The sequence below is a fragment of the Anser brachyrhynchus genome (genome assembly GCF_964034855.1).
Source record: "Anser brachyrhynchus genome assembly, chromosome: 17".
In the NCBI taxonomy this organism is placed as follows: Eukaryota; Metazoa; Chordata; class Aves; order Anseriformes; family Anatidae; genus Anser; species Anser brachyrhynchus.
The window spans coordinates 15,981,987-16,009,315 of record NC_137710.1 but is presented as its reverse complement, the minus strand read 5'-3'; the positions used below and the strand labels follow the sequence as shown (position 1 = coordinate 16,009,315).

General features: G+C 62.3%; 1 protein-coding gene across 10 annotated transcripts; it reads left to right on the top strand.

Annotated features, from left to right (window-relative positions):
- On the top strand, positions 1-27,121 carry SMTN (smoothelin). Of its 10 annotated transcripts, XM_080559612.1 has the most exons (22): positions 1-177; positions 7,055-7,215; positions 7,464-7,623; positions 7,791-7,869; positions 7,977-8,314; positions 10,498-10,600; positions 10,869-11,182; positions 11,412-11,475; positions 12,928-13,020; positions 13,351-13,737; positions 14,833-14,924; positions 17,216-17,332; positions 18,673-18,831; positions 18,968-19,043; positions 19,352-19,516; positions 20,397-20,459; positions 20,625-20,688; positions 21,095-21,265; positions 21,343-21,466; positions 21,544-21,695; positions 23,102-23,271; positions 26,079-27,121. In XM_080559612.1, exons 1-21 carry the CDS (start codon positions 127-129, stop codon positions 23,244-23,246), a joined length of 3,078 nt encoding a protein of 1,025 aa, XP_080415738.1. In that variant the 5' UTR covers positions 1-126; the 3' UTR covers positions 23,247-23,271; positions 26,079-27,121. The 10 variants fall into 10 exon arrangements, with proteins under 10 accessions (XP_080415738.1, XP_080415736.1, XP_080415739.1 ...); XM_080559610.1 differs by lacking the exon at positions 23,102-23,271; XM_080559613.1 differs by lacking the exon at positions 23,102-23,271 and having other exon boundaries at positions 2-177; positions 7,530-7,623.
- The last annotated feature ends 208 nt before the right edge of the window (positions 27,122-27,329 follow it).

Genomic DNA, 27,329 nt, shown 5'->3' with positions numbered 1-27,329 from the left:
GGGCGGGGCGCGGGGTCGCGCCGCCCTTTGTTGTCTCGGGCGCGGCCGGGCAGCGCTGAGCCTCGGCGGCAGCGCGGCCCCCCGAGCTCCGCGGTCGCCCCGGGAGCCGTCGGCGGGTCGGGCGGGATGGCCCAGGAGAGCCTGCTGGGCATGGACGAGGGGGCGCTGAGGAAGCTGGTGAGTCCCCGCCGCGACCGCGCGGCCGGGTCCCGCTGCCCGCGGCCGTCCCGCTGCCGTCCGAGCGCCTCGAGGGGGCCGGCGCGTGCCCGGGGGCGCTGCGGCCGCGTGTGCCCGAGCCCTGGGGCTCCGGCAAGGGAGGAGAGGGACGGGGGGGGACGGGGGGCTGGAGGCGCAGGCAGGTCGGGCTGGCTGTAGAGGCCGGGGGCCTCCCGCCCGGCAGGAGCGTGTCTGCGCGTCCGCAGGTGGGAGAGCTCCTGCTGCAGCATCGCTGAGCCGGAGTCCTCGGGCCTCCGCAGCCCGGGAAGTGAGCGGGGCTGCTCGCAAGGAGCTGCTGTACCTCAGAGGGAAGCCTTGGCCCCAGACAGCGAGGGCTGGAAGGATTGGGCCCTACCTGGCAGAGGGGAGGTCTGGGCACGAGTGAGCTCTGGTACCAAGCCCGCTTCTTGCCTCGGTGTTGGCCTTCGGAGACTCCAGCCCTCATGCTTTGGCCAGAGTTGGCCCTCCGCTCACACCCATGCTCGGGCTGTAACATCTGCCCGTTGTCTCTGTCACCGTGGCCGGCAGCTCCAGACCAAGATGTTTCCTGCTACCTCCTCAATTACCTGCTCAGTGCCAGGTGGGGAAGCTGCTGTCTGCCTTATCTGGCTTAGGTCTCTGCTTCGTCTCTGCCCGGGGCTGGCTCAGCCCCAAGAGCTGAACCCTTCCCAGTCCCGGCTACTTGCCTCCTGCTGGCAGTGCTGTGCCTGAGCTGCTGAGCATCCCAGCAGCTGCTGGAGCAACTTCCCAAGAGTCCCTGCGGAATTGCTTCCCTGCTCGGTTCAAGTCCCCCAAGCTGGAGCTGAGCCCTGGGCTGGGTGTGCTCATGGGCAATTAACACTTGCCTGGCCCAAAGGCAGGAGCGGGGTTCTGACTTGCTCAGACAGGGCTGTGTCGGGAAGCCGTGTGCTTCTGGCAGCAGCATGCTGCCGGCCAGCCACATCCACTTTGGAGCCCAAGCCAGACACCCCAGCAGGATGCTGCACTGCTTGGGACAGGCCAATACCTTCCTGCTGACTCAGCCTCCCCAAAGCTAATCCCCTGCTCCGGCTCTGCGGGCTCAGGGCTGGGGGGCTTACTTTGTGCCGTGGCTGAACACGGGGTAGCCAGGAGCAAGCGCTGGAGCAGCACTGGGGACTGGTGAGCGGCAGGAAGCTGAGTCAGCTTGGAAAGAACGTCTGCAGGGAACAGGAAAAGGTCGGGGTGCTGGGACAGTGCTAGGGAACTGGGAACAGCACCTCTGGGGGCAGGGGATCGGCATGGGGGCTGTACTGCAGGGAGCTTCCCAATCTGCCTTCCTCAGCCTGCTCTGGCTGACAACTTGCAGACCTGTCCCCTATACTCACCAAGGGGGGGGAGAGAAGGAAAGAGGGGCGTAAGGACTTTGAGGGAGCTGTTGTACAAGGCAGTCGATGCAGGCAGCGCAGGGCCAACAGCGATCCCTGAGTCTTGCTCTGTGCTAAGATCATGCCTGTGCTAGCCACTCAGGGTTTTGTGACTCCTACTGCTCGCTCCCTGTGCACCGGAGGAGCTGCTGTAGCCAGCAGCATCCTTGAGGACAAAGCTGGCTGGATAGCAATGTTGCTCACGGGCTGAGTTGTGCTTCAGTTAAAGAGCCCACTGCTGTCCTTGAGATGAAGCAGGGGTCAGAGGGTGACCCTAGAGATGCGGGAATGGGTGGTCTGGGTTTCTGCCCATCCTGCCGGTGCCCTGGCTCTGCCGCTTCTCACCTGAGACTTGCTGAACTCTTTGGACTGATGCAAGGCCCCAGGAATGGTGGCAGGGAGGTGGGTTGAGTGTCCAGATGTAGCTGGGTCTCTGGCCTGCCTAGTGAGGCAGATTTTACCCAAGCAGCAAGCAGTGCTTCTCCCTGGGGCTCTCTTCTTTTGAACCAGACGGGGCTTTGCAGCCCGTGGTGGGGACTGGTGCCTTCCCTCTGCAGTAGACTGTTTGTGCATGCTGCTCCCTGGCCAGGCAGGCGTCCAAGGTAGAAGCTGCCCCCACCTTACCCTGTGATTCTGCTGCACGCAGGCAGAGCACGGGGCTCCTGGAGCTGTGGGCAGCATTGCTGGGTCAGCTGGACAGGTCCATGAGGAGAGTGCTCTTCTCCATCCCGCTGCAGGCTATGAAGCTACCCCTTCGTTCCTGGTTGCTGTGGCTTGTCCGCTCCTCCCTGTGGCTGTGGGGGACTCTGGAGGATGGCAGTTGCACCTATGCCCTCAGGTTGCCTCCTGCCCTGGCTTCACCCAGCTTTGAAGTGGCTGTTGTGCAGGTCTCCCTGTGCCTCTGCAGAGCGGGCTGGGGAAAGCCTGTTCCAAGCTCATGTGAGGCGGGGAAGGATTTTTTTTTTTTGGTTAGGTTTTGGCTCCACTCAGCTGGAAGAGGATTAGCCCATATAAGGGAAAACTGCCTGCCTCTCCCACTGCTTCCTTCACTCTCCCTATCCCTCAGCTTCTGTCTTGTTCTCCTCCTCCTTTCTCCCAGCAAATGAGCTCCCAGCAGCAGCCTGATGTCCCTGGGGGTGCAACTGTGTGGGGGCTGAGCAGGCTGGGCCAGGAGTGACCAGGGGAGCCTCTGCCACCCACCTGGCTCCCATGGGCTCCCACGCACATCGTTTCCGACAGATGCCAGTGGGCCCTGCGGCCAGCGGGCTTGGAGGTGCTGCGCTGTAGCCTGTGCAGGCTCCAAGCCAGGCTGGCAGCCTGATCCCAGGGAGGCTGGTGAGGAGGAACCCATCACGCAGCATGGAGGGCACTGAGGGCTTGGAGGAGCCTGGAGCAGATGCTGGCTGGCAAGGCAGCTGTGGGGGCCAGGGCAGGCCGGCTGTAGGGCTGGTCTTTGGATGCGTGGCTGGAAGCAGTGAGGATATTGGAGTTGTTGGAGCTGTGCTAAGCACCAGGCTGTGTGCTGCTGGCCCTGGACTAGGGGACAGCCGCCTCTCATAGCCTCTCCAGATCTCAGGCTGGTTAACTAGACAGGCAGGATGCAAATCCCTTATCAGGCAGAAGCAGGGGTAGGGCAGGCTTGAGCTAGGAGAGTCACAGGCATGAGTTGCCCTTCTTTTTACATCTGATGGCCGTTAGGAAAAGCTGCTGCTTCAACAGCCCCAAGGAGCTTTTGCATCCCTGCTGTGTCCCGGCCACCCAGCTGTCCTTCCTGCTTCCTCTGTGTGGGAGGCAGTCGTGCTCTCCACATCTCCTTCCAAAAGTGACAACAGGGGGCTAAGGAGACACTTTACAGGCGAGTGGCTCCTTTGAGGATTCGCGGCTGCTCTGAGGATGTGTCTGGCTCCTGTCCCCAGAACTGAGCTTCCCCGTGGCTGGGCTCCAGCCTGTTCAGTGCCCCTCTGTGCTCAGCCTCTTCCCGGAGGTGGGTGGATGCAGGGCTAATTGCAGGGCTAATTGCAGCCCTCTGCTGGCGGGCGAGCCCTGGTGCGGCTGGGGCTGAGGCAAGGCTCTGAATGCTGCCGCACTTGGGCATCATCAGGAAAGCAGCCCATGGATGGCTTGCCAGCACCCTTCTCACAAAGCCACTTTGTGTGTGTGACGAGGAGGGCGTTTGCTTGCAACCGTTAATTTGCTGCTGGCTGGGCAGGGCCCGTGGGGCCCTGGCATGTCCTGAGCTCTGGGCTTGCTATTGCAGGCTGGGCTGGGCCCCTAGGCCCCTTCCCACCCCTGGCTCCAGCTGTGGTTTCCGGCACTTTCCCCCCTGTCGCTGGCCACGAAGCCTCCAGAGCCATTTGTTTGCCTTGTCCTGGCTCTGTGCTGACGTGGGCTTGGGATGAGGCTCCTTCTCCTGCTCTGCTGCCATCTCTCCTGCAGAGGAAAGGCTTGCTGAACCCACCAGGACCCAGGTGCAGGTCAGATCCCATCCAGAGCCTCCTGGGCAGGGCAGACCCTGCCTGGTCGTTCTCCTTCCCTCCTTTCTGTCCAGCAGTGAGTTCTCTCTTGACTTCATATTTCTAAGTGGCAGCTGGGGTGCTGGAGGCAGGACACCTCTAGAAGTGCTGCTGCCAGATTTTTCTTTGCTTTTCACCCCTACCTTGCTGTGGGTTTGCCCCCAAGAGAAGCCAAGGCTGCTCTGAGGAGAGCGAAGCTGGGTAACAGTGAAAGAACTGGGGGGAGGCTGTCAGGCATGCTTGAGGGTCAGCAGGGCATCCTCTGCTCTGGGATGTGAACCAGATTGGGCGCTCCCGGCTCCTGTAGCCATGCTGCTGCCTCCGCACCACAGCTGGGAGGTTCTGAGCCTCCTGTGCTGGGTGCCAGGGCCCAACAGCGTGCAGCCAGCAGTTTATTTAGCAAATGGTCTGGGCCTCCACCTCCCAGCATGGGGTGGAAGAGAGTTTTTCTGTCCTTATGGCCTTTGCACAGCTGCAGAGAGCTTCGCTTGCCACTGTTCCTCCCCATTCTCCTCCAACCCCCTGCCTCAGGTCCGTGAACGTACCTCAGAGAGTCTGTGGGTCCCTGTTTTTTTGGCTTGTTGCTCCACCTGTCTCCGTGTTTGGGTCTGAGCTGTGCAGGCGCCATCTGTTTCCCTGGACCCTTGGCATCACCTTGTGCACACTGGAGCTGGGGTTCCTGCCTGGCTGGGCAGCACAGGGTGGCCCCAGGGTCTCTCCTGCTGTGGCATCAGGCTATCTTGTCTGCTGGGGCAGAGGCTTCTCCCACCCCAGTGCAGGCAGCAGGGAAGCCCCCGTGGCTGGGGCTGGCCCTGCTGCCTGGCCTGACGCTGTTACGGCTCTGCGTGGTGCACAGCTCACTTGCACTGGCCGCTCTGTTCCAAGACCCTACTTCTCTGCTGCACATGGAGCCAGCAGAAAAAGAGGTGTCTCCTTTGCAAGGGACACAGCTCTCCTCCATTCAGGCTTGGGGTAGAGCTGCTGCTGGGGAACATGCACAGTGCGAGCTGGCCAAAGGGTCTGCAGCTTTTCTGGGCGCTTTCTTCTGTGCAGAAAAGTGCCAAGAAGTTGCTTGGAGGAGTCCCCACTAAATTTTTCCTGTTTCTAGGGTGACCTGCCCATTATCCACATAGGGAAAGGCCCCACCGCTGGTGTCTTTGTCCTCGCAGCCCCATGTTGCAGCAGCTTCCCAAGGGGTGCTGGCAGCAGCCCGGGCAGGCGAGCACAGTTGCGCAGTACTGATGGGAAGTGGGAGGCCCTCTGGATGGAGGGGCCGACTTCCTCCCTGGGTGTCCTGCCCTGGCATTCCCTGTGTCCTGGGAGCACGGCAGCTCTGGCGCTTCTCATCTATTTCCCTGCTCCTGTGCCTGCAGAGGTGCAACCTCCAGATGAGAGCCTCCACCCTGTGGGTTGGGGGGGCATGGTGCAGGGCTGCAAGGCCCTGGCTTTGCCCAGGGGGTGGATGCTTGCGCCGTGCAGGATGTGACAACCGGCTGCAGCGTGCCGATCTTGGCCTGCTGCCTGGTGGCCCAGCAGGGGGTGCCGGGAGGGAAGTGGGAGGGAGCGCTCATGCTTTGAGCTGCTGCCTCTGAGGTTACGAGGCAGTGGGGTTCCTCATCTCTAATACCATGTGTCCTGTGCTGGCTGGTGGGCGCTGCCTGGCTTTGGAGGGTGGCCCTGCGGGTTAGTGGTCCTGAGGTGCAGCCATCTGGGGTATTCCCAGCATCGGGCGAGACGCTACTCCCAGCTCGGCATCCGAGCTGTCAAGGTACCGCATTTCCAGCTGCCGCTGGGGCAGTGCAAGGCAGCTCTGTTCCAGGCTCCCTGCACCTGCTGTCCTCAGCCTGGATGGAAATATTCCCTCCAGCCCTGCCCCAGCCCAGTGCAGGGAGGAGAAGCTGGAGAGCGATGGCTCTGCTAGGAGAGTCTGTGCTGGGAGACGCAGTGTGTGCAGCAGACCTGCAGTGGCTTGAGGCTCTCCCACGGCTTGCTCCAAGCTTGCTGTGCTGCTCGCAAACCTGGCTTGAGAGTGGATGGGCTCAGCTTAGGGACAAAAGCTGGTTTTCTTGCTCAGCTGTGACCCAAAGCCTCAGTGCTTGGCTTGGTAGTCTGGTGGTGTCCTGTGGGACTGTAAGGAAGGGGACTCATGCTCTCGTTCTGTGATGTGGATGCTGTTACTCCCAGCATGCTGGGGCTTGATGCTGACAGCAGCTGCTGTGGGTCACAGGGTTTATTTTTAACAAGCTCCGTGGGAAATCACCTCCTCAGTTCCCTCGCTGGGAGCCAGCACCCTGCACTGGTCCCGATGTCGCACAGAGGGAAGGCAGTGAGGCTGTGTCTGCCACGGCTGCCCTTTCCCCACGTCTGGCATCCTGTACATGCATGGACATGGGCTTTGCTTTGGGGTAGATCCTGTTCTTGGATTTGGCTCCAAGAGCCACCTGCCATCCCTCAGTGCTGCTGGATGGGAGTGACGAGCCCGCCTGGTGCTGGCTGTGCTGGGGTGACCCTTTCCCGGGGGGGTGCTAGGATCCACTGTGCCAGCATCTCCCAGTGAGATGGGTGGTTATGCGAGAGGGGCCTGGGCAGTCTCTGCACTGCTGCAGGGGGCAGGAGGGCTCGCCCCTGTGCCCCTGGCTGCCACACAGGCCGCCGATGGGTGTTCGTACCATGTGCCCCATCTCCTTGCTGTGCATGGTCCCAGCCATGGTGCCCAGCTCCCTTCCTGCTCTGTCAGCCTCGTGTGTCCTGTCCCATGCCAAGGCCAAGCTCTCTCTGTCCCTTGGCAGTGGGGGCAGGGGTGCCCTGCTCCACTCTGTAGGGCAAACAGTGCCAGGCAGTGTGTGCCATGCGCGTGGGCAGAGCAGGACAGACAGCCCCATTGTGCGGCGCGTGGGCAGCCCGGAGAGCACAGCACTGAGCCCTGCCCTGTTCTCGCAGCTGGAGGCAACGCTGGACCTTGCTGAGCGGCGCCGCATCCGCTCGGCCATCAGGGAGCTGCAGCGACAGGAGCTGGAGAGGGACGAGGAGGCACTGGCATCCAAGCGCTTCCGCGCCGAGCGTGGCAGCCACCGGCAGGACAACAAGGAGAACTGGCTGCGGTGAGTACAGCCCGGGGCAGGGCACGGCTCCCGCTCTCCCCCGCCTCAGCCTGAGAGGACCACGTCCTCGCTTGGCTGCGCCCCGCTCCCCCTGGGTGGGGGCTTTAATAACGCCTGCCCTGCTGTAGCTTGGCCGTACGCTGATGGGTGCGGGGGTGGGAGCAGCCCGGCACCGGGTAGCTGTGTGCATGGGGACCCCGTTGCCTGAGTTTGCCTGCGCTGCTGGTGGGGTGTCGTTGGCTGTGCAGTGCTTTGCTCCCAAGTATCCACCGTGGCTGCCGGCTGGCTGCTCTGATGCCCCAGCCCTGGTGCAGGTCCCAGCAGCTGGAGGAAGAGCAGCAGAAGGCTCTGGCTTCCCTGTCCCGGGAACTTGAATCAATCACCGATGTGGAAGAGCTGACAAAGCTGGTGAGTAGCTGCTGCTGGGGCTTGGGCTGGCCCTGCCTGGCCCATACCTCAAGGCTGGGGTGGTGTGGGGAGCCGTGTGTCATCAAGGCTTCCCTGCTCCCCACCCTGGAGAACCTGTGGTGGGAAGGTCCTCCCTGTGCCTCACTCCTGGGTCTTCCCCTCCGCAGCTGCGGGCAGCCAGTGAATACGAGGAGCGCAAGCTCATCCGGGCTGCCATCCGCAAGCTGCGGGCTGAGGAAATCGAAGGTGAGGTGTTCTCCCTGTGTCTCTGCCAGGGCAGGCTGGTACACCTACCCGAGAGGTGCTGGGACGTGGCCAGCTCCTTCCTAAACACCTTCTTTGCTTTCATCCAGCTGCAGCCCTGGCTGGTAATGTGCAGAGCAACCGGAGGGATGGCACTGAGTCCCCAGCCATCCCTGCAGGTGCAGAAGGCAGCCAGAGGGATGATGCTGAAGCGCCAGCTCTGTCTGGGAATGGGAAGAGCAGCCAGAGAGGAGACTCCGAGCTTCCAGCTGCAGTGAGGAGTGTGGACAGCAGCTGTCAGGGCAGCGCTGAGTCCCTGGCTGTAGCTGGGAGTGTGGAGAACAGACAGAGGGGTGACGCTGAGCAGCCGGTGCTGGCTGGGACAGAGGAGAGCAGCCATGGTAGTGATGCAGACCAGCTGCCTGCTGAGGAGCCTGAACATTCTGTGGTGAGTGTGCAGGGTGCTGCTAGCGGGGGAACTGCTGAACATCTCCTTGCCCTTTCCTTGGGCTCCGGTGCTAGTCTTCTGGGGGCAAAAACCCCTACACATATGTGACTTACTTGCCTTAGGGGACTGGAGCAGGTGCCACTGGTGGTGAAGCAGGGGTCTGTGGGGGCCTGGGAACACTGGGGATGTGACTGTGCCTGGTCACAGGAGCACCCAGGACACCAGTGCAAGCCGTGACCAGTGTCGGACGTTGCCTTGGACCAGGTTCACCTGGGCCTGTTCAGCAGTCGCTGCTGCAGCTGTCCTGGAGACACAGCCTGGGCGCAAACGCAAGGAGGCTGCAGGGTGCTTCAATGAGTTTGGTGCATCCTTCCCTGCTGCAGCACTAGAGGGATGGTGTTCTCTGGGGGGGAGATGTCTGCTCCATGCCAGGCTTTGATGGCTGCTTGTCCTGCCTGCAGCAGCTGCCAGTAGCAGTTGCCTTACACAGGCAAAAAATCTGAGCCACCCTTTCCCCACACTGGCTGTCCCTCCTCACCTTCAAGGGGCCCAGGCTTGGTCTGGAGCTAGGCTGGAGCCCACCAGTGATGACTCTTCATGTGGGGAAAGGTTGAGCCGGTGGTGCAGTCAGAGGGCCAGGGCCAGAAGGAATGGGTGCAAACCCAAATTTCCTGTCTGGCAGTGATGACCCTGCAGGGCATGGCAGCTTTCGTGTTGATTGCAGGTCCCTGCAGAGACACAGTGCAGGGATTCCATTTGGCGGAGAGGGTGGGAAAGGGAGAAGCAGTGGTTTTAACCACAGCCAAGTCAGACCTTGCATCTGCTTCTTTTTACCCTAGCTTCATCCTCTGCTTTCCCCAAGACCCTGGAAAGAGGCTGGTGGGAGGGGAAGGTGCCCAGCATCACCTTTCAGGACTTGTAGTCCTTCCCTGTCAGGATCTGCTGGCACCATAGCCCCCAGAGCACTGCCGCATGCAGCCCTGTCTGTGCAGGGGCATTTCCTGAGCAGCCAGTGGGGCTGTACCACTTTATCTGTCCAGCTTCTCCAAAATCTGAGGCATCTCCTTTAAACAGAGTCCACAGTGGGGTACAGGTTTGAGCACTGGTTTCTCCTGTGAAACTTTGGAGCATGGTCCCCTTTCTGCCTCCCCCCATCCCGGAGTTACACCAGGATCTGAGCCCATGTCACGCTAGATTCGTTCTGCTCTACTTCTCCACTGCGATCCTTCATCTCCTCCTGACTCTATGTTGCTGCTCCAAGCCCTTGCAGCCACTGGGAACCAAGATGGCCCCATTGTTCCCAGCCGTGTCTGTCCAGCCAGGACTTGTGCCCTGGCTGATGAGGCAAATACTGCCAGGATGCACTGACTCTGCTCAAGAATGTCAGGGAAGCAGGCCTGTCACCCACATACCCTTGCTGTTGTGCTTAGACATCAGTGTGTGATCCTGACCATCCCCATTTGAGTGGAGGTGCTGGAGACACTTGCAGAGACAGGCTGACATGACACCGTGAGGCAAGTTGGAGCTGGGTGCTCCCCTGTGCTGTGGGGCTCTCTGGATGCCTGGAGATGAGGAAGCAGGACAGGGGCACAGGGCAAGAACTGTCCTCTCCTCCCACCTCCTGCAATCAATGCTGGACAAGGCTGGTCTGCTTCTCTGTCGTGAACAGGTAGCAGAAGGCACAGAGGGACCCAAGAGGAGCTCCTTTCTCTGCCCTCCACAGAAGAGTGCTGGGAGCCCCAGGGATGGTAGGAGGGAGGGGTCTGATCACATTTCAGTGGACACACAGCATCCCTCCAGCCTGGCCAGTGCTGCCTGACTGCCCTGCCCTCTGACCCCAGGCAGTACTGCAGCAGGTTGCCAGTGGCCAAGGGTAGTCTGGGGGAGGCAGTGGAAGCAGCAAGGTGCAGGGACACTTGTCCCCGACAAGCCTTCTGCAGTAACCCTAGTGCAGGGCGCAGGATGGTCTGTGTCCACAAGGATGTGCTGTCCCCTGCCCTGCTGCATCTGGGTGGCACAGGGAGAGGCCACAGTTTGCAGCATGTCCCTGGCCAGGTGGCAGGGAGGGGACAGAGCTGCTGGAGACGGCACTTCTGACCTGCCTCCCCTCCCACTCCTGACCCCCCCAACTGGGGTGGGGGCAGCTGCAGGCACGGCTGGGCTCTTACCTTGACTCTCCCCAGGCCCATGAGCAAGATGCATCAGTGGAGCAGGAGCATGCCCAAACTGAGACGCGGGAGCTGAACAGCCAGCAGCTGAGAGGGCCCCAGAAACCCAGTGCCCAGGGTGAGTCCATGTAAATGCCATTTACCATAGGCCCAGCCCTACCCAGGCTCCTGCTTGGAGTATGGAGCAAAGTTTGGGAGCGTGGGGGAAACTGGGGTGTTGAGGGGAGTAAGAGGATGGAGAGGTATGGGGGGGAGGTGGGGGAAATCCCCTCAAAAGCCCAGGCTGGGTCAGAAAAGCTAGTTGCCTGCTTGGGTCTTTGGTAGTGGCGATGCTGCACAGGCAGCTTGAGGCTCCCCCTGCATGGAGCCCATTCTCTCTCTTGTAGGCACAGCCTCGGGAACCCTGGTGATCCTAGACCTGCACCCAGCACTGGAGCCTGCTCCAGCACCAGAGCCTGCTCCAGCCCTAAAACCTGAAGACCATGCCACGGAGCTGGAGCAGGTCCAGCCATGCACCAAGCATGTGGCCGAGTGTGAACTGCAGTACCAGGCCTCCTGGAAAGACAAGAGCCCCAGCAGCCCCTCTGCCATGCAGGAGCCCCACACTGAGCAGCTAGAGACCACATGCAGCACAGGGCAAAGCCGCCAGGCAGAGCAGCATCCCCAGCATCAGCCCTGTGCTGTCAACCAGGGCAACCAGGTACAGGAATGCTGGCAAAAGCAGGGGCTAGAAACCACTGAGACCATACGCCCCCAGGTCCCCTTAGCAGGGGCTGGAGGTGCCGCACATGGAGGCAGCTCAGGGACCTGTCACAACGCTGGTCCCAGCGCTTGCCCCTGTGGGCTGTGATTTGTCAGGGGTTTTGGGAGCGGTGGGGTGTGTTGGGTAGTTCCCTAGCTCACTGCACTGCCCCTTTTCCCTCCTGCAGTTTGTCATCTGTGTGCGAAGCCAGGCACCAGGGAAGGCTGTGAAGCTGGAGGAGAAGCGAGCGGGTAAGGGCAGCCCTCAACAGGGCAACACAGAGCAGCTTGGGCTGGAGGTTCACCCAGCCCTGGCAGCACCACCGGGTGCGAGCGCCCTGCACAGCGCCAGGCCTCGCTGCCCCAGCCCTGCCCTTCCAAGCAGCCGCTGGCCAGACGGTGCAGCCCCGTGCTGGGAGGATGCCTGGGAGGATGCACTGCCCAGCCTGGGGGCTGAGCCTCCCCAGAGCCAGCATGGAGTCCGCAGGTCATGATCCCTGGGAACATGACTCGGGGTAGGAATGCAGCAGCTGGAACTGGCCAGGTCAAAGGACATCGTGGCTGGTGACTGTTTGCCACCTGGCTGTGGGGCTGACCCTCTTCCAGCTGCTGTGGGGCCGGCCCAGGCCTCAGTCCTGGCAGTGGGGTGCCAGGCACAGTGTTTACAAGTCCCCCAGCTACTGGCCGGGCAGCTGCAGGGCCATGAAAGGGAATCTGCGCGTGCAGTAAACCCCGGCCTTTTGCATTCTTTGTCCCAATAAGGCTGGGAGCTGAGCACCCGTCTGGCCCCAGCTCCCCCCCCCCGGGACTGTGCTTGCTGGCCTGTCCGGGAGCTGAGCACCGCTCCAGGACCTCCTTGCCTGGCTGAGTCCTCTTGGCAGCCTTGAGAGATCGCATTGGGCAATAGATGCCCTGTCCTGCTGCTGGGAAAATCCTTCCCTTCTGCTGTGCCAGGAGGAAATAAAGACTGAAAATGAGCTTGCAGCCCCAGGCACCCTGAAGGTCAAGTTCCTGCTTGGAGGTAGCCTGGCAAGTAGGGCCCAGGCCTAGCTGCTGGGTAACGGCTGAGCCCCACTTCTTGGGTGTCAGAGACCCAGGCCAGAGCAGGTGCCTGCTCAGTGCTGCTGGCCCTGGCCAGGAGCTGCCCCCTCTGCACCCAGCCCTGCCCTACCACAAGACGGCTGTTCCTGACGGGGCTCTGGAGCAGGCAGCAGCATGGGTGATTCTCAGCCTCTGCAGCCTCTCAAGCTAGCAGCTTGGCTCACCTGACCTGCAGTGGGGCCAGGCCAAGCTCCCAGCACAGGGCCTTGTGCCTGCACCTCAGGGCTTGCTGGAGGGGAGCTGAGCCACTGTGCTCCCTCCTCTTCCCCGTGAAGGCGATGCTGGGCTGGCCCAGCTCTGACAGGGTCCCACAGGGGCAGGGATGATCCCAGCTTCTCAGCACAGACCCCAGGCCCTTGGTGCCCACCTGGGTGTGGATGCCTCTGTCTTTCTCTTACCTTTCTGTGCTGTAAGTTTGCACTGCAGGGTGGCCTGCAGGTGCCAGTGGGTTTTGGTGCTGCACTGTGGGGGAGCGTGGGGTGACAGGGGTGCTGTGCCCCTTGGTGGCAGTCGAGAACGCTGCCCCGTGCTGCGCTCACCCTCTGCTCCCTTTGTCTTGTTCTTTGCATATCTGGAAACGGCCTCTCTCTTCTCGAATGGCAGCGCCCACCCAGGACGTAGCGAGGACCCCGGCTCGCCTGAACACTCACCGCTGGGAGCAAACACCGTCCTCCCTGTGCCCGGCTGGCCGCGTGGGTGAGGTTCCCGTGGTGGCTCTTTTCTCTCTGTGCTTCCCGGGGGAAGGTCTCCCAGCAGCAGAGCCCGGGGAAGCGAGGAGCTTCGTCGCGGCGGGATGCCGCGTGGCAGCCGCCGCTGACCGAGCGGGGCCAGCCTCCGGCTGCCCGCGTGTTTCCTTCGGGGGGGACGGAACGCGAGGTGGGGGCGGCTCGAGGGCAGCACGCGCGGCGGTGCGGGTGTCTCGGGGGCAGCGTGTGGCGGGGCGCCCCAGGGGCCGCGTGCACGGCGGGGCGCTCGACGGCGCGCTCGGCGAGCCCCAGGCTGACCCGGCTGCGCTGTCCCTCACAGAGCCGAGCCCCGACGGCCCCGTCCGGCGCTCCTCCTCGGTGCGGGAGCGTGCCCAGCGCTTCGCCCCTGCGGCCCCGGCCCCGGCGGGCGGCCCCGAGGGGGCGGGCGGCGCGGGGGGGCGGGCCGGGCCCGGCCAATGGCAGCGGGGGCCGCGCTCGGCCCCGCCGGGGCCCGCTCAAAACGCGCGGGGCGGCGGCGGAGGCGCAGAGCAGAGCCCGGCCCAGCCGCCCGCCGGCCCCCGCCCCGCCGGCCCCGGCCCCGGCCCCGGCGCCCACGACGGCATGAAGACCTACTTCACCATCGAGATCAAGGATGGGCGCGTGCAGCCCCTCACGCAGTCCCTCACGCCCCGCGTCGTGGCCGCCCCCGGCAGCCAGCAGCGGGCAGGTGGGCACCGGGCGGGATGGGGGCAGCGGGAAGCGACGGGCAGCTGGGCACCCGCTGGGGAGGTGGGCGCTGGGGGGACGGCGGGGAGCGGCCGCGGGGGCCGCAGGCTGTGCCGGGAGGGTTGACGCCTGGAGGGGTGACGTGCGCGGTCGGGCAGGTGCCAGGGGCAGGTGGGCACCGGCGAGCGGGTGGAAGCCGGTAAGCAGGAGGGCGGCGACGGGCGTGTGGGCAGCTGCTGGGAGGTTGGTGCTGTCGGGATAGGCAGGCACCGGTAGGATATGTGGGCAGCAGCAGGCAGGTGAGCAGCAGGGGTGGGATTTGGGTGCTGGCGGCCAGAAGGCTGAGCGTGGGCTCTGCCAAAAGAGCAGACTGTGGGCAGGAATGTGCCTGGCAGCCCTCACCTGCTGGCAGGGAACGCTCAGCCTGCTCAGCACATCTCTGTGCTCGTAGGCCATCTGTCCCCAAGGTCCGTCCCTGTCCCTGCCGTTCTGCCACAGTCCCTTCCATGCCCATGGTCCTCACCTACCCCTTGCCCTGTCCCCGCAGTCTTCTTTCCTCTTGTCCCTACGGGCTGCCCTGACCCATCTGGCCCCAAAACACTACCCTATCCTTGCATCCAGCTCAGTCCTCTGCCCCATATTCGTGCCACATCCCCATAGACCTGCCTTCTCCCACTGGCCTGAGCGTCCATGCAACGTCCCATTCCCACCGCTGTGCAATGCCCAGTCCAGCCCTGCCTGCCTGCACAAGGACATTGCTGGCTCAGGATGCTTCCGCATGTTCTCCCGGGGCTGTCCCTCACACCAGGGAGTCTTGGCCACAGATGGAGAGCTGTGGAAATTGTCCTTCTTAGGGGGGAGGGCGTGCTGGGATGGTGAGGGGGGCCTGCCTCCCTCATCATGCAAGAGCTCCCACATTTATCAGCTGTCCCCAGAGCCCTTTCTGTGCACCAGAGCTCAGCGCCCTACTGCTGAGGCAGGATGCATACAGCAGGCAGACAGCCTGGCCGGAGCCGGAGCCTCTCCCCAGCTGTGAATGCAGGGCTGAGCCTGCCAGGCTGGAGCAAGCCCCGAGTACCTGTGGCTTCCTTTGCAGAGCTTACCCTGGGGCTTAGGAGCACACCCATCCGCATCACCACCATCCCCAGCAGCAGCAGCATCTGCAGCATCAGCAGCAATGTCGTCAAGGTGAGTGTACCCAGGTGGTATCTAAAGGGGCTGTGTGCCACAGGGCTGTGCCTAACTTGGGCATGGTGTGCAGGGTCCTGGGCTTGGGGTGGGGAGCAGCCATGCTGTTCTGTGTGTCAGGGCAGGCAGTTGTCTGTGTTGTTGTCTATGGCAGGATGATCTGGAAGCTCCAGCTGATTTTTCTACAGGTGGGGGAGCTTCTGGGGTCTGTGTGTAGACCTGTGTCCCTGGACTGATGAGCCCCGTGCGCTCCAGTCTGTGCCACAGCATATACAGATGCTTGGGGTGGGGGTAGGTGGAAGGCTTTTGTGTGTCTCTCCCTCTGATCTCAGATACCTCTTAGGGTGGTGGTAGCTCAGCCATCCACCCCTGCGTTTTCCATCCTGGGAATGGAGCTTGGCCATGAAGGATCAGAGCCTGTTCTGGCAAACACCGCTAGGGGTTCTGCTCCTAGATCTGCCCTGGGGCGGTGGGCTGGGGTCTCACCTATTCCTCTCTCTGTGCTCTCAAGCTGTGCCTACCTGGCACAGAGGGATTCTTGGGTACAACTGGAACCACCACCTCTGCCCCCGTGCTCAGCTCTGGGGGGAGATCTGAATGCAGCCCTGGGTGTCGGGGCAGCAGGGCTTGTGCAGGGTAATGGGTTGGAGGTGCCCACGAGGCAGTCCAGTGTGTACAGCTCTTCAAGTGCTTTAATCTGCTCTTGGCCATCTACGGCAATGCAAAGCATGCGTGCACGCAGTGGCATTGGCAGAAGCTGGGATGTCAAGAGCAGTGCTGCCTAGCTCATGGCCCTTCAAGGCTGAATGCCAGGCCTGCCTGCCTGCTTCTGTGAGCATGGCAGTGCTGGTGGCCAGAGCGTTGCTTGCTCGTTGTAGGCTCAGCTCAGCCATTGCCTCTGCCAGCAGGAAGCAGGCAGTACCTGCAGCCTGGTGGGGCTGGCTGCAAGTGTTGCCTGCACCAGGATGCAGCTCCTGCTGCCCAGGGGCAGCTTACTGCCTGTGGAGGATGACTTCCCTGTGCTAACGCGCTCGCGCAGGCTTCACCCCAATGGCCCGTCAGCTCTCATTAAGGTATTAGCAGTGCTGCCGTGCCGGGAGGGGGCTCAGGACACATCAGCTGCCCAGTGGCAGACACAGCTTCCAGGTGTGCTGCAAGCGGGCAGGGAGGTGGAGGAGGAAGAGGCTGTGCTGCCCTCAGCCCTGCCAGGTAGGGGTCAGTCTGAGGGGACCTGTGGCGTGTGTGGAGCTGGGGGGCAGTAGCTACTGTAGTGTGCACCTCTTGCTGGCATGCTGGGGGTGCTGTGCGTGCTTGATGCATGGGGACCTGGCGTGCCATCCGGCTGTGTGCTGTGAGGGGAGATGGGTCCCCCCGTGGGTTCCCATGGTCACAGCTGGTGGCACAGGACCCTGCACCCTCACTGGCCTGGGGCTAAAGAGGTTTGTGTCTCGTGCGTGACATGGGACGGAGTCCTCAGCAGTGGCAGAAGGGACAAAGGAAGGCAAAAGGTGGTCCCAGTCCCTCGAGCTACCAGGACTGTGTAGGAGGGGCTGTCTGCATGCAGCAGAGCAGCACAGCTGGGGTGGATCATACAGGGCTGTTGCCTTTGCCTGCCTCCCCTCACAGCCCAGGGCTCATCCCACAGAGCCCCAGTGCCACTTGGCCATGATGGCACCTACCGACAGGAAGGGTACCATGGGCTGGCAGAGGCAGGACCCTGTTTCCTGCAGCAGCTGCCAGGCACCCACCCTGCCCCACAGTGTTGTTTCCACCCCCCCCTTACTGGGCCACCTGGTCCCCCAGGGCCTGGAAATCCTTCCAAGTGTCAGCGCCTGCCTAAGCACCCCTGCACAGGACCCCCAGCTGCTGCGACAAGAATAGCCGAGCCGGCGTGGAGCCGGGCTGGTCTCCAGCTGGGGGTGGTGCCCCTGGAGCTCGTATAAAGAGCAGGAGACAGCTGAGAGGGGCTTGCTGCAGCACCCGCAGCCCTGGAGCCCACCAGCACCATGCCGGGGGCCAGCCTGGAGGGCCTGGCGCAGGCTGGGGCGGCTGAGCTGGAGGAGCTGCGGTGGGAGCTGCAGGCTTTCGGGCGGGCGGTGGAGGGGCAGCTGGAGCAGGCGCTGCGGCAGGTGCAGCCCCTGGCCCGTGCCCTGCATGACCTGGAGGAAGAGCACCTGGTGCTACGGGCAGAGCTGGCGCGCCTGGGCCGCCGGCTGGATGTACTGGCCTTGTGGCTGGGGCCGCAGGAGCCCACGGAGAAGGACCTCAGCACCCTCTTTCTGGAAGCACAGGACCCTTGCGCTCACTTTGAGGGCACCGAGGAGCCCGGCAGCCCCGTGGCCCATCCACCCACTTTCTCCAGCACTCGCCAGCAGTCATCTGTGCACCTCTCCCGGAGCAACAGCTTTGTGAGTGTGAGCAGGGCTGGTCCCGGGCAGGCTGGCCCCAGGCAGCTCCCACCGGGGGGAGGTATGGGGGAGGAGGGTGGAACTGTCCTGACCTGGATCTCTCTGGACTGTGGGGCTGAGGGTGCTGCTGGCTCTGCTGAGCAGCGCCAGCCAGGCAGCTGAAGCTGGAGCCCCCAGGCCAAGCGGGTGCAGAGCTGGGGACAAGCAGAAGCCCTCGGCGAGGGATGGCAGAAGGAGGGCCTGTGAGAGTGGGTGTCTGGAACAGGCAGGCAGTGTCACCGGGATTAGCTGTGATTATGGCCCGCTGCTGTGGGAGGCTAGCACTGGGCAGGGCCCTGAGCCGGAGCCAATGGTGCCTGCCTGCTTTGCATTGCTGGCGTGGCAGCCACAGGGCGTGCTGGCTGTGGGGCAGCTGTCCCAGCCCCCGTGCGGGCTCATATTGCGGGCTCGAGTTGCAGGAGTCGGCTCACCCTGCAGTGGGGCTGGGCTCTGTGCTGCTCCTGCCACATGGGGCTTTGCTGTGGGGTGCGGGCATTGCTGGCTCCAGCCTGGGTTGAGTGGGGGGCCAGGTGCCAGCAAGTGTGTGCCTGCCTGCCCCACGGCTGGCAGGGGCATGGGACAGGGCCAGGTGTGCAGTGGGGCAGCCTTGGTCCCCTGCTGACACCTCCTGCCCACTGCCTCCAGGCCCTATTCTGGGCCTGGACAGCTGCCTGCGGCACATTGCTTGGGGGTCGCGCTGAAAGGGACTTGGCATCCTGGCTGTGCTCCTGTGGGGGCTGAGCTGGCCTAGTTCCTGAGCAGAGATGACGGGAAGGCTCTTGATCTGCTCCACAAGCTCTTCTTTACACTAAGTCCCTTAATTCCCTGGAAATCCCTTTGCTGCTAATGGTGTGCACTGGCCTTGCCAGCACCTTGCCAGCTGTGAGGCACCAGGCGTGGTGTGGCCCAGCCTGGTCGCTCTGGGTTCCCCCTTGCCTTGTTGGAGGCTCTGGTGGCTCTGGTGGGTCGTGGGCACCCACAGGCTGCAGTGGGAAATGTCTGGGGACATTTCAGCAGCCAGAGTAGAAGCAGATAACAGAAGGCCTGGAGTCTCCTGGGGCACGGTGGGCTGTGGTGTGCTGAGCTGGGGGTCATTACGCTCCCCTACCTGCCTTGGTCACTGCTGTCATTCACAGAATCCCACCAACTGTGAGTTCTTACACCACGCAGCACATCTCCTCCACGGTCCCTGCCACCTGTGGTACTGTGCAAGCAAACAGGCTCTTGGGGAACTTGGGCCCTGAGCAGCACGGTGGGCAGCAGAGCTGGCGAGGCTCAGGCATGTGGTGCTGTCCTTGCAGATGGAACCAGAGCTGGTGGAGCAGCCCCAGGCACCAAGGCTGGAGCCAGAGCTGCCCAATGGCATGGAGAAGGTCCAAGTGAAGGAGGTGGAAAAAAGGACCAAGCTAAACATTGAGGAGCTGAACAGGATTGAGGATGAGGATGTTCTGGATAAGATGGTACTTCCTTCACCGTGGTGCTCCTGAGGGTGGTGTGGGCTCCTGGGAACAGGACTCAGCTTGGGTGCAAGGGGTCTCAGAACTGGGCTGGAGAGAAGAGCAGACGGGAGATGCTAACCTCCCCTTCCTCCTGCAGCTGGATCAGACAACAGACTTTGAGGAGCGACGACTGATCCGTAATGCCATGCGGGAGCTGCGTCAGCGCAAGCGAGGTAGCTGGCAGCTGCTGGGCTGGTGGATGGTGACCCATGGTAGACGTGGGGCAGCAGGGAGGGCTGGGGTGTGTGGGGCTGCTGTTAGCCACAGAGGTGTTGCAGGTGGAGCCAGGAGGAGGGTGTCTGAGCAGGGGCATCTGGGTAGTAAAGATGAGGGCATTTTGTCTTCTGCTACACCCCTGGCTTTGCCAGGCTGGTTCTGGACTGGCTGCGGCTGGCAAGACCCTGGGATGGCTGGGACCACGTCCGTCACCCCATGGACCTTGCATCTTGCTGCTGATGCCATCTCACGTGTGCATTTGCAGACCAGCGGGAGAAGGAGCGGGACCAGAGGCTGCAGGAGATGAAGAGCCAGGCTACAGCAGGCAGGGCCGGCCACACCACCGAGACCACTACCACGCAGAGCACCCAGTCGGCCGATGGCTCAGCCCGCAGCACTGTCACCAAAACAGAACGCCTCATCCAGTCTAGTAAGGGCAGGTCTGGCAGAGCAGGAGCCTTGCTTGCTTGGCTCTGCAGGCGTGTTGGCCATTTGGGAAGCTGTGCCGAGAGCTTTCCTGGTGCTCTGCTGCCAAGGCTCACCACTGTTTCTCTCTCTGCCACTCTCTCCACTTGCCCTGGATCTGGCCTGAGCTTACCATCTTTGAGGACCTCCGGCATTTCCATCATCAGCCCAGCCTGTGGCATGCACTGGGCCTTGCAGAGCCCTGGGCAGGGACCAGCACAGAGACCCAGGCACCTTCTGTTGCTCTCCCTGTGCAGGGAGGTGACACTGTGGGTGCATGGGGTCAGCTGCACCCTGGAGAGAGCAGAACCTTGGTTTAGGGCCAGGTTTTGCTGCCTTCCCTCTGTTAGCCTCCTGCTTCAGGAGGACGTGGGTGTCTCCTGGCTCTCCCAGAGCCTGCCTGGGACCTGAGCTTTAAGGGTTCAGTTTTAGTGCCTTCCTACCTGATCTGTACTCCCAATCAGTGTTGGCATAGGCCTCGTCTGCTCTCTGCACCTCAGGACTCCTGTCACCTACACCTCTTGCTGTCAGCATCCCTGAATGTGCTGGCCAACTGAAGCTGAGAGTTGTTGTCTGTGGCTGAGGGCTGCTCCAGCCCTCCTGCCTCCCCGCTCCTTCACCTGGCCTCTCCACTCTGCCTGGTCTCTGCTGTCTGGAGGGCACATGCCATCTGTCTCGCCCTTCTTGTCTGTCCTGGACATAGCTGTGCCCCTTCCTCCCACTGGCTGTCCAGGACTTCTCCCTTTCATGTTATGTGGACACAAGGGTGCTTTGCGGCAGTCAGTTTCTGTAGATGTTGCTGTCACCCCGACCCAGCTGATCCTACTTTGCCTTCCCCCTCGCAGATGATGGCTCCAAGACTTCCCGTACAACAACCATGGAGTCGAGTTACGTGAAGAGATCAGACAGTAAGAGCTTTTGCTGCCCCTTTGTGCTGCCCTTTTTCCGCAGCATCCTCAGGGCATAACCACTGGGGCATTGCTACTGCAGAGCATGTGGTGGAGAGCCCCTCAGCCTGCCCCGTTCTGTTTCTTTGTGGCTCCTGTCTGAGGCCTCTTTCTCTGTCTTTGCAGATGGCAGCAGCACGTTTGTTCAAACCAAATCATCCTACAGCTCCTCTTCCAAGAAGACAGGCAGGTGAGTGGTGGTGCCTCTGCAGGGCTCTCACCAGCCCAGCAACAGGACAGATAAAGCAGTCTGTCAGCTGTCTGGCTGCACACTCTTTGTCCAGTTTATGTTGTCCCCATATGGGGACGTCCCCAAAGCCAGCAGTCACCTCCTGTTCCTTGATGCACATTCACTTTCTCCAGTGGTCCTCACAGCAGCAGCCTGGGGGTTCCCTTTGTGGGCAGGAGCCTGGGTGGTGAGCCCTCCCACGAGGAAAACTCACAGCACAGAGTTCTGCCACCTCCACGTTCCTGGGACGGAACCAGTGGGACGGTCTTTGAGCTGCCAGTGATGACAAGGGTCTGGGGACATTGTGTGCACTTCCCAGGGCTGCATGCATCACCTTCTGCACTGATGCTTTGTCTGTTGCTTCCAGCATCTTTGACCGGGAAGATGAGAGTGCCTCAAGGCAGAGCAGCCTGGCAGCGCTGGAGCGGCGCCAGGCTGAGAAGAAGAAGGAGCTGATGAAAGCTCAGAGCCTGCCCAAGACATCTGCCTCACAGGCTCGCAAGGCCATGATTGAGAAGCTGCAGAAGGAGGGTGGAAGGTGAGGACAGGCCAGGCACAGGACAACTGGAGCAGTAAACATCACGTGTGTGTTACCCTCTGTGTTTTCTCCCACAGCTCTCCAAACCCTGCGGTGGCGCGCACAGCTGTGCAGCGCTCCTCCAGCTTTGGTGTTCCCAATGCCAGCAGCATCAAGCAGATGTTGCTGGACTGGTGCAGAGCCAAGACCCGGGGCTATGAGGTCAGTGCTGTCTTGTCCCCATCCAGGGCCAGGCTGGGCCAGTCTCTGTGCCCCTTGGTAACTCTTCCTCCCCACAGCATGTGGACATCCAGAACTTCTCATCCAGCTGGAGCGATGGCATGGCCTTCTGTGCTTTGGTCCACAACTTCTTTCCAGAGGCTTTTGACTACAGCCAGCTCACACCCCAGAATCGCCGTCACAACTTCGAGGTGGCCTTCTCCTCTGCAGAGTACGTAACTCGTGGTGCTGTGTCCCATGCTCAGGACAGCTCTCCTTGCTGACTGGGCAAGGAGGATGCAGACAGGGCAAGAGCAATGGCTCTAGAGGAGCTGGCTGTGCCCCAGGCTCAGCACCCGTCAGCATTGCTCTCCTGTGCCATGCAATGAGGTTGGGACACTGGGAACAGCAGTGCCTGGGTGTACAGAGAGCCACGAGAGGCTGGTACAGCCCAGTGTGGCGTGGAGCTGGGGGGCACGCGGTCTGGGCTTCCTGGGTATGGGGCAGAGGACCCAAAGCCAGGGCAGGCTCTGCGAGGCATGGCAGCAGCTCTGAGCTTGCCCTGCTGTGCATAGTACATCCTATTCCAGGGTGCTGGGTGAGGGACTACAGCACCTGGGGAGCTGGGACTGGGGAGTTGGGTTTGTACGTGCAGGTGCCTCCTTCACAGTTGTAGGGGCTCAAACACCATCGCAGCTTCTCAAGTCTCTTCCCTCCCCTTTTGCTTCTGGTTTTCCTGGGTGCTGAGAGACGGGAGTGCATCCAGCTGGAGGGCTGGAAGCCAGGCCCTCTCTCCTTCCTTCTGTCTCTCCTCCCATCCACTCCTCTTCCCCTCCAGCACTCTGCTGGCAGCTGCCTCAGGGCAGGATCAGGCAGGTTTCAGAGGGGGTCCTGTCCCCGCCTGCCCTGGCGGGTGGCAGCCGGCTGGTGCTCAGTGCGGCAGCATGAGCTGGGAGCTCCTGGGAGCTCCCATGGTGCTGTGGTGCTGTTTGGTGGAGCAAACAGGAATAGGGGGCCGTCTATCTGGGTCTCGGCGCTCCTATTAATAGACTTTTTGCCTTAATTGGGGACCGGTATGTGGACTGAGAGAGCCATCGATCTCTCCGGCCTGGAAGCCAGGTGGCCTCTCATCCTTCCTCCTCCTCCAGCTCTTGTGAGCATCTTTTCCTGAGCTTCCTGCACCAGGGCTGTACCGTACAGTTCCAAGCGGAGCTGGGCAGGAGGGCTGGGCTTGCCTGGCCCTCCCGGCCAGTCTATATACGAGCTATATAGAACACTGCTCCGCTCTGGAACCTGCTCCCCGAGCACCAGGCGCGCCAGAACACCTCACTACCTCCCTCCTCTGTCTTGTTCTGTCGTTCCCTCTGGACCTCACGCCTGTCCACACTGCTCACCCGCCCCTGCCCTCCCATCCCCCGCTTGTGAGACCTGGCCCCCAAATCTCACTGAATGGCCTTGGAGCGTGGTGGTGCCTGGACCTGTCCCGCCCTGCATCGTGCACCCCCAGAGCATGCGAGAGCAGAGCAACATCTGCCCGGGGAACGGGAACTGCATTGATATGTCTCTTGTTTTCTCTCTTTCTCCCCTCCCCGACTGGGCTGCGGTCACTGGCTTGCCCCTCTCTCTCCCTGCCCCCAGGAAGCACGCAGACTGTCCGCAGTTGCTGGACGTGGAGGACATGGTCCGGATGCGCGAGCCGGATTGGAAGTGTGTGTACACATACATTCAGGAATTCTATCGCTGCCTGGTCCAGAAGGGGCTGGTAAAAACCAAAAAGTCGTAGCCCATTTTCACCCCCGGGAGCGATGGTGAGAATCTTCCTGTCAAATTACCACCCCCCACACCCACCTGCCCGTGTCCTGCAGCTTGGCCATGTGCTCGGCAGGAGGGCCCGGGGAGCTGTGGCTGGGGGAGAGGATGGGGGATGCTGGTGGGCGAGGGTTGAGTTTTGGTGGTGTTGGCCTGTGGGGCAGAGCTGTGACCCTCTTGCCAGGAGCAGGGTGGAGGCAAATAGCCCTCCTCTCTGCTTTCAGAATAGCTCTAGGGGGGGAGTGGGCTGAGATGGTGGCTGTGGAGGGGAGTGTGTCAGCTGGGGTGGGGGGCGATGCTTCTCCAGCCACAGGGATGGTCTCAGTGGGAGCAGTGCTGCTGTGGCTCTTACCTGGCCTCCTGCTCACCAGTCCCCATCCAGGTGCTGAGCTGTTGGCTAATAGGGAACACCACTTAGGTCACTCTGAAGTACTCTGCAGCACAGGTCTGAGCAGTTCTGCCCAGGTGATGGGTGAGCACCCATTGCCCCCTAGCCTCCCCCCCGGCCCCACTGCATGCATTTGCTGCTGCCTCCTCCCCCAAAATCAGGGCTGCCTGCCCTGGGTGGGGGGAGGCTGCCAGCTCCGGCCAGGAGGGCTGCAGCCAGTGCCGTGTTGTGGGGTCAGGCGTGGCAGAGGATGTTCTCTACCCTCCCCCTGCCAAGGTGCTGCCTGCTCATATATGGGAAAGAGAGGGGAGCCTGGAAAGTGTGACTCAAGGCTCCAGTCCTGCCTCTTCTTGCACTGTTTGTGCCTGTTCTCAGGGGCATCCCAGCTGGCGCTGGAGCCTCCTCTCCCCTGGCTCCACACTGCATGAGCACACCAAGGCCCAAACAATGCCTTTATAAGGACAGAGACTGTCTCCCTGCGCTGCCTTAGCTTTTCCATCACCCTTGGGACTGGGCCCACGGTTGGGCTGGCGGTAACAGGGGCCTCCTGTGACCAGGCGGGTGCTTTTCCAAGGCCCTGAGCATGGCCCCCTGGGCTGCTGAATCACGTGGTGGGGTTGGTGCTAGCCAGGCCCTGGGCTCAGGGCCCACTGCTTCCATGGCCTTTTGTGTTCCAGCTCTGCAGTGGCCCTGCAGTGCTAACCAAAGGAGCAAGGCGGAGAAGCAGGTCCCCAAACACAGCTGCTGGGCTGGCCTGAAACCCGCCCCCTCCCCCCCCCAGCATGGCTGCAGCACTTGTGAGGAGCCCAGGAGCTGGGGAACTCTCCTTGAGCCCACTGCTCCTTTTACCCATCCCTCCCTGCTCAAGGACTGGCACCAGCAGTGGTTCTGCTCTAGGCTGTGCCTGGGCCAGACCGGAGTCCCTCACTCCAGGTACTGTGCTGGGGGTACTGAAGCATGCAGCAAATCCAGGTGGGACTCTGCAGCTTGGCACGGGGGAGAAAGGACTGGGGGAAGGGTGTTGCTGCAGAAGGTGTCAGCCAGGGGTGTCTGATCCTCCCAGTAGGGTTAGAGCAGCCCCAATGAGCCCCCTTCTTGGGTCACCCTACATGACCAGTCAGATATGAAGCCAGGCCTGTGTAGGCACTGCGGGACCCTAGAAGCATCATACCATCTCCAGCCCTGATCACTGCATGGTGGTCCCAAGTGAGGCTGTGTTCCATGCTGCAGTACCCGGCCCTAGGCTGAGCTTCAGCCTGCTCATCCCCAGCTCTGGCCTCAGCATGGGGCTGTTATTTGGGGGCCCATCACAGCCTGTGCCCTGTCAGCCACTATCAGCAGCAGCTGCACCAGCCCTGTGCACCACTCCCTGGGGGTGCTGGTGCCTGCACTGCTGCCCACCTGGGACTGGTGGGAGGGGTGCTGTGACCTGGGCAGGCAGCAGTAGCTCTGATCTGCTCCTGGGCAACCCCCTGCCCACCCCTAAGCTCTCAACAGCCCTGGGGGTGGGGTGAGGTGGGAGCTGGCCCTACTCTTCCCACCATACCTGGCTGCAGCAGCGACTGACCCAGCTGTGCCAGCAGCCCGAGGCTGAGGGTCTGCCTGGGGCCTGGCAGGACGGGAGCCCCAGCTCTGGGCTTGGGGTGGCACTCAGCCCTGGGAGGGTTGTGGGAGGGCAGGGGCTGGCTGGAGTGCTGTTCACGGCAGAGGGGCAGCCTGAGCACTGCAGCTGGGACTAGCAGCATCGCCCAGGGGCCAGCTTTAATCGCAGCGATGACCTTGAGGCTGGCAGCAGCTGGGGAAGGGCCCAGCACAGCCCTTGATGCAGCAGATGTGGCCATGGTAGCCAGGGGCGAGGGCCGAGCTGCACAGTTCCAGCAGCGCTGTGGCCTGCACGCAGGCCTGACCCAGCCTCACTGGGCTGTGATCCAGCACCTGGGTGAGAACGGGGCTGGCACAGCTGATGGGAGCTGGGGAACAGGGGCAGGAGCAAAGGGCAGTGTGGGACAGGGACACTCCAGCGGCTCCACTGCAGCCAGGCAGCCTTTGCCTGGAGCCACTGTGAAGGCAGCGGGACACGGTGCAGGCACATGCAGGTCTCTGCCAAAAAGGCACCAGAATTAGCTGGCGGAGGAGGGTAGGCACGCCCAAAGGGGCTGTGAGGTGACTGCAAGCACTGAGAGCAGGGCAGGAGCTGGGGCAGGGTGCACTCACTTGGGTGGCAGGGGAGCATGGAGACAGTAGGGTGAGCAGTGCCTGCAGGCTGCCTGGCCTTGGAGGCAGCAGGAGCGGTAGGCTAGGGGCACCGAGGGCAGGGTGAGTCCAAGGGCAGAGGCACCCAGCACTGGCGGACCCCATCCCAGTCTCCTGCAGGAAGGGTCAGCCCGCCCAGCCATGCTGAGGCCTGCGTCTCCACAGGATGCTGGCAGACTGCGTGCCCCTGGTGGAGGTGGAAGACATGATGATCATGGGGAAGAAGCCAGACCCCAAGTGCGTCTTCACCTATGTGCAGTCCCTCTACAACCACCTGCGTCGCCACGAGTTGCGCATGCGGCAGAAAGAGTGCTAGAGCCTGCCCTGGCCTGCAGCTGCCCGACACCTCACTGCCCCCTCCCCGCAGGGACGCTGGTGTGCGGAGGAGCTGCTGCTCCGCGGAGAGGCTGGCGGGAGGGCCTGGAGAGGCTGTGGGGCTGGCACTGGGGAAGGGGGGACTCTGTCACTTGGGTCACCCCCTGCTTTGGCCTTGCTGGAGCTCCTCAGTCAGCCTCGGCCCCGGCTGGCTGCCAGCCAGCTGAACGCATGGGCAGGGCAGGACAGTGCCAAGTGGATGCTGCCCAGGATACCACCCTCCCTGCAGCCAGCTTGGCTCTCCTCCCCCCCGCCATGCTCTAGCATATTAAGTTATTTGTTTTCAAGGAATTGTTTGTATGTGGGCAGTGCCCCTGTTTCCGAGGGAGGCTGGGGCATGGTCATGCCCTCGGGCCCTGAGCCAGCATGGGTCCGCGTTAGTGCAGCTCAGCCCACGGACCCCCAAGAACCAGGGCCCTGGTGGGCACTGCTGGTTTTGGTACATCCATAAGGCAGAGCACCTTGGTCTCCAGGCAGCCCGAGAGCGGTTTTCCTGGCCCCCCTACAGGGAAGCCAGCCTCTCTGCCCACCACAGTCCCTGCTTGGTGCCACCTCTCTGGGATGGCCCCATGCTGACACCCTGCTTCCCACTGCACTCACGTGCCCAGGGCACTTCCACGGCAGGGACCTGCAGCACCCACGTGCTGGGGAGCTGGAGGGGAGCAGGGAGGGCGTGAGGGGCCAGGGCCAGGGCCAGGGTCTAGGCAGCCCCCGTGCTCCTCCCCAGCTCTGGGCACGTTGTGCTCAGTGCCACTCACCCCTTCATCACCGTCTACACCTGCGTTGACACGTGTACCAACACCAGCCAGACAATAAAGGTTTATTCTATAGGGCAATGCCTCTGCATCCAGTCTTTCTCCCCACCCCCTCCAAGCCACACGGCTGCATGGAGCCCCCGGAGCAACCTGCCTGCAGCGTGCAAGGCTGCCTCCCTCTGCCCGGGGGCATTTGCAGCCCCACCTGCATGGAGACCCCTCTGCCTGCATCTGTATGCAGGCCTGCTCACCTGTCCCCGAGGTGACACGTGGCAAGCACAGCTCC